Consider the following 5,583-nt stretch of genomic DNA (forward strand, 5'->3'; position numbering starts at 1 on the left):
CAGGGAGGGTGATTCCTCCAGTTCCATTCTTCTTTCTCAAGATTACTTTGGCTATTCGTGGTTTTCTGTATTTCCATACAAATTGTGAAATTATTTTTTCTAGTTCTGTGAAAAATACCGTTGGTAGCTTGATAGGGATTGCATTGAATCTATAGATTCCTTTGGGTAGAATAGCCATTTTGACAATATTGATTCTTCCAATCCATGAACACGGTATGTTTCTCCATCTGTTTGTGTCCTCTTTGATTTCTTTCATCAGTGTTTTATAGTTTTCTATGTACAGGTCTTTTGTTTCTTTAGGTAGATATACTCCTAAGTATTTTATTCTTTTTGTTGCAATGGTGAATGGTATTGTTTCCTTAATTTCTCTTTCTGTTTTCTCATTGTTAGTGTATAGAAATGCAAGGGATTTCTGTGTGTTAATTTTATATCCTGCAACTTTACTATATTCGTTGATTAGCTCTAGTAATTTTCTGGTAGAGTCTTTAGGGTTTGCTATGTAGAGGATCATGTCATCTACAAACAGCGAGAGTTTCACTTCTTCTTTTCCTATCTGGATTCCTTTTACTTCTTTTTCTGCTCTGATTGCTGTGGCCAAAACTTCCAAGACTATGTTGAATAGTAGTGGTGAGAGTGGGCACCCTTGTCTTGTTCCTGATTTCAGGGGAAATGCTTTCAATTTTTCACCATTGAGGGTGATGCTTGCTGTGGGTTTGTCATATATAGCTTTTATTATGTTGAGGTATGTTCCCTCTATTCCTGCTTTCTGGAGAGTTTTAATCATAAATGGGTGTTGAATTTTGTCAAAGGCTTTCTCTGCATCTATTGAGATAATCATATGGTTTTTATCTTTCAATTTGTTAATGTGGTGTATTACATTGATTGACTTGCGGATATTAAAGAATCCTTGCATTCCTGAGATAAAGCCCACTTGGTCATGGTGTATGATTTTTTTTAATATGTTGTTGGATTCTGTTTGCTAGAATTTTGTTAAGGATTTTTGCATCTAGGTTCATCAGTGATATTGGCCTGTAGTTTTCTTTTTTTGTGGCATCTTTGTCTGGTTTTGGAATTAGGGTGATGGTGGCCTCATAGAATGAGTTTGGAAGTTTACCTTCTGCAATTTTCTGGAAGAGTTTGAGTAAGATAGGTGTTAGCTCTTCTCTCAATTTTTGGTAGAATTCAGCTGTGAAGCCATCTGGTCCTGGGCTTTTGTTTCCTGGAAGATTTCTGATTACAGTTTCGATTTCCTTGCTTGTGATGGTTCTGTTAAGATCTTCTATTTCTTCCTGGTTCAGTTTTGGAAAGTTATACTTTTCTAAGAATTTGTCCATTTCATCCAAGTTGTCCATTTTATTGGCATAGAGCTGCTGGTAGTAGTCTCTTATGATCCTTTGTATTTCAGTGTTGTCTGTTGTGATCTCACCCTTTTCATTTCTTATTTTGTTAATTTGGTTCTTCTCTCTTTGTTTCTTAATGAGTCTTGCTAATGGTTTGTCAATTTTGTTTATTTTTTCAAAAAACCAGCTTTTAGCTTTGTTGATTTTTGCTATTGTCTCTTTAGTTTCTTTTGCATTTATTTCTGCCCTAATTTTTAAGATTTCTTTCCTTCTGCTGACCCTGGGGTTCTTCATTTCTTCCTTCTCTAACTGCTTTAGGTGTAGAGTTAGGTTATTTATTTGGCTTTTTTCTTGTTTCTTGATGTAAGCCTGTAATGCTATGAACCTTCCCCTTAGCACTGCTTTTATACAGAGTGAAGTAAGCCAGAAAGATAAAGAACATTACAGCATACTAACACATATATACGGAATTTAGAAAGATGGTAACGATAACCCTATATGCAAAACAGAAAAAGAAACACAGAAGTACAGAACAGACTTTTGAACTCCGTGGGAGAAGGTGAGGGTGGGATGTTTCAAAAGAACAGCATGTATATTATCTATGGTGAATCAGATCACTAGCCCAGGTGGGATGCATGAGACGAGTGCTCGGGCCTGGTGCACTGGGAGGACCCAGAGGAGTCGGGTGGAGAGGGAGGTGGGAGGGGGGATCGGGATGGGGAATACGTGTAACTCAATGGCTGATTCGTGTCAATGTATGACAAAACCCACTGAAATGTTGTGAAGCAATTGGCCTCCAACTAATAAAATAAAATTAAAAAAAAAAAAAAACAGGGTGAATTAATGCCACTTTAATATGATTAAAATTTAAAATTTTGTTATGTATATTTGACCACAATTTTTAAAATAAGTTTAAGAACTAAGGTAATAGGAGCTTTCCGGTGGCTCAGTGATAAAGAATCTGCCCGAAATGCAGGAGACTCAGGAGACATGGGTTCAGTTTCTGGGTTGGGAAGATCCCCTGGCGGAGGGCATGGCAACCCACGTCAGTATTCTTGCCTGGAGAATCCCATGGGCAGAAGAGCTGGTGGGCAACTGTCCACAGGGCTGCAGAGTCGGACTAGACTGCAGAGACTTGGCATGAGCACACACCGCTTTTGAAGAGCCTGGAGCAAAAAGCAGAACCTGGAGGAAAGCAGGGCAGTGTGCGTGCCCCTGCACACGATGCCACCTAAGGAGCTGCTTGTCCTTCTACCCCCTGCTGCAGCGGGGGCCCCAGTAGAGCCTTGCCTGAATTTCTTGTCTGGTCTCTAATCAATTTCTATTGATTAAGGAGGTGAAGAACCCTGGGTAGTAACAAGGACAGCAGCCCAGAGCCCTCTGGGACCTGCAACCACTCAGACAACCCAAGTGCTGGGGCCCCTGGCCCCGCAGCCAGGGGCCCTGGGACTCGGCTCCACCACCAGGGGGCTGGCCCTAGCCCCAGGTCCTGGTCTCACCCACCAGTGGGCAGGCATCAGCCCCAGGACCGCTGGGCCAAAGCCGCACCCACCAGCCCGTGGCCCTGGTGCCAGCCCAGTCTGTCCCAGCCCACTCACAGCAGGCCAGCGCCACCCAGGACAGCCTGGCCTGACCGTTCTGCCAACCAGCAAGACGACACCAGCTCCAGGACCCCCTGTGTGGTGACTGGCCAGAAAGATGTCAATTTGTGTACGATAACAAAAGTGTCGTTTCTTTATTAGACAATTATTTCCTAAAAATCAGCATGGAAAGGATCAACAATTAAATGAATAGATAAAAGAGATTAACAGACAATTCTAGGGAAAAAGTACAAATTATATCAAACAAGTGTAAAGATGTCCAAACCCAATTATATCAAAAGGATTTGTGGTGAATTATAAAACCAAATTTAAAACAAATTTAATCTGATTATCATAGGCCATCAGTATTTATCAGGGTTGATTTTGAGAATGTGGACAAAAACATTCTCACAAACTGTGAACAGGAGTGTGGCTGCTTGTACAACTTCACAGACGGCAATGGCTATGACCATCAACATTTCAAACGCATGGATCACCCGAGCATTGATCCAAACACAACACATTTACCAACAGCTTCACTTCCAGAAGCTCATTCCTACACACATTCAAAAATATATTTCCATTGCAAAATTACTTTTCATAGAAAACTTTTAGGAACAACATGAAAAAGAATGGAAACATTAATTTCAATATGTCTCTATAAAGGAGTATGATGCAGTATGAGAAAAATTAAGGTTTAGCTCTAAATGGACTGCTATGAAAATACTTCACAGATGTTCCTACAAAAGTAAAGTTTACCTACACAGAAAAAATATATATATATATATATTTAAATACAATTGCTTTTACATAGATTATTACCAGATGGATCTTAAGAAATAGAGTGCCCCTGCAGAAGTGGACTAGAAAATATATTGAAAGATAAATAGGAAATGTATTCTACACTTTCTCCCATTTTGTATGATTTGAATTTTTACTATTTATTATTATCTATTTCACTTCAGCTGTTCAAAAAAATTAGGGTTACATGAAAAGTTTTGTGTATAATGCAACTGAAATTTTATAAAAAACACCGAGTATATAGCATTAAATACTTTAAATAGAATAATAAAAAGAATAACTTAAAAGACAAGAATCTAACTAAAAATAAATACTGTCTGGAAAAAATTAAAACAAAAAAACGCATAAATTGATAAAAATCAGTGTAACTATATAAAATTTCCTTCCCTAATCTGTTACATGATATTGGCTCCTTCAATCTTTCTTACATTTTTCTAGGTACAGTGATAAGGAAAATATTACAGACCTTGCATTCTACCATGGAGAGGAACTATCCATGTTATTAACAGCACAGTTGCATAGTTATAGTACAACTTTTCATATTATAATTATAAATTCTTAGAAGAAAAAGAAACCAGCATCAGATTTGAGAAAGCTACTGAATTCCAAAGAAGTGGTCTCTGATGTCAAATGACCCCCTTCATGGTAGATGATGCATTTTTTTTACCATAAAATACCATGTTCCTTCTCCAAAGCTTATTCATGGCATTTGTCATCTCTGAGTTTCTCAGAGTGTAGATTATTGGGTTCAGCATGGGGGTTATGACTGTATAAAACACACTCAATGATTTGTCAATGGGGAAGGTCTTTGCAGGTCTCACATACATGAAAATGCAGGGAACAAAGAAGCAGACAACCACGGTGATGTGGGAGCCACAGGTCTGGAGGGCTTTCCGCCTCCCTTCCTGACTCAGGTCCTTCAGAGAGTGCAGGATGACTCCGTAGGAGACGAGTAAGAGCAGAAACACAACAGTGCAGATCAGTCCTCCATTTGCTGCTACTAAGAGGCCAATGATATAGGTGTCAGTACAGACCAGTTTCAATAGAGGGTACATGTCACAGAAAAAATGATCAATGACATTGGGGCCACAGAACGGGAGCCCGAAAATAGTGCTAAGCTGAATAATTGAGTGCAGAAAACCTCCAACCCAGGACAGCACCAGCAGTGCAACACACACCCATTGCCTCATGATCACCAGATAGTGCAAGGGCTTACAGATGGCCACGTAGCGGTCATAGGCCATCACCAGCAGAAGGAAGACCTCTGACCCACCAAAAAAGTGCTCTGTAAACAGCTGGGTCATACAGGATTGGAAGGATATGGTATTTTTCCCTAAGAACAAGCTTGAAATCAATTTGGGAGAAATAGATGAGGAATAAATGACATCCATAAATGATAAACTAGCAAGAAAAAAGTACATCGGCGAATTCAGGATCTTACTAAACGTTACAGTCACCACAATAAGCATGTTGCCCAACATGGTCAAAATGTAGAAGAACAAAAACATAAGAAAAAGGACTTTCTGCTCCTTTGGATCCTGAGTGAGGCCCAGGAGAACAAAGTGAGTCACATTGCTTCTTGGTTCCATCTATTCCTCACAGATGCTGGCTTCACATATGAGGAGCAGTTTACCTATGAATCAAGTCAAAAAATTAAAAACACCTTTACATGGATTATAAGCTTAATGTACTTTATTCACCCAATGTGTTAAACCTGACATTAGGATCATAAAGTCAGATAAGAACGTTTCCCTATTCTCAGTGATTAGATGTATAATGAGGGGTCAGACCATAACAACCAATTTTATAAGTGTCACTATAAATAGGTTCATATGGATAAGGGTTAACATTTCCAGAACGTC

The 5,583-nt window shown here is 39.2% G+C and overlaps 1 protein-coding gene across 1 annotated transcript; it reads right to left on the reverse strand.

Annotated features, from left to right (window-relative positions):
* Positions 1 to 4,347: 4,347 nt before the first annotated feature.
* On the reverse strand, positions 4,348 to 5,310 carry LOC136175633 (olfactory receptor 4A47-like). Its single transcript, XM_065945885.1, has one exon. It carries the CDS (start codon positions 5,308 to 5,310, stop codon positions 4,348 to 4,350), a length of 963 nt encoding a protein of 320 aa, XP_065801957.1.
* Between the last annotated feature and the right edge of the window lie 273 nt (positions 5,311 to 5,583).

This window comes from Muntiacus reevesi, chromosome 9, assembly GCF_963930625.1.
Source record: "Muntiacus reevesi chromosome 9, mMunRee1.1, whole genome shotgun sequence".
Taxonomy (NCBI): domain Eukaryota; kingdom Metazoa; phylum Chordata; class Mammalia; order Artiodactyla; family Cervidae; genus Muntiacus; species Muntiacus reevesi.

Coding starts and splice junctions, on each gene's coding strand:
- LOC136175633 (XM_065945885.1), bottom strand. CDS start 5,310: ATGGAACCAAGAAGCAATGTGACTCACTTTGTTCTCCTGGGCCTCACT.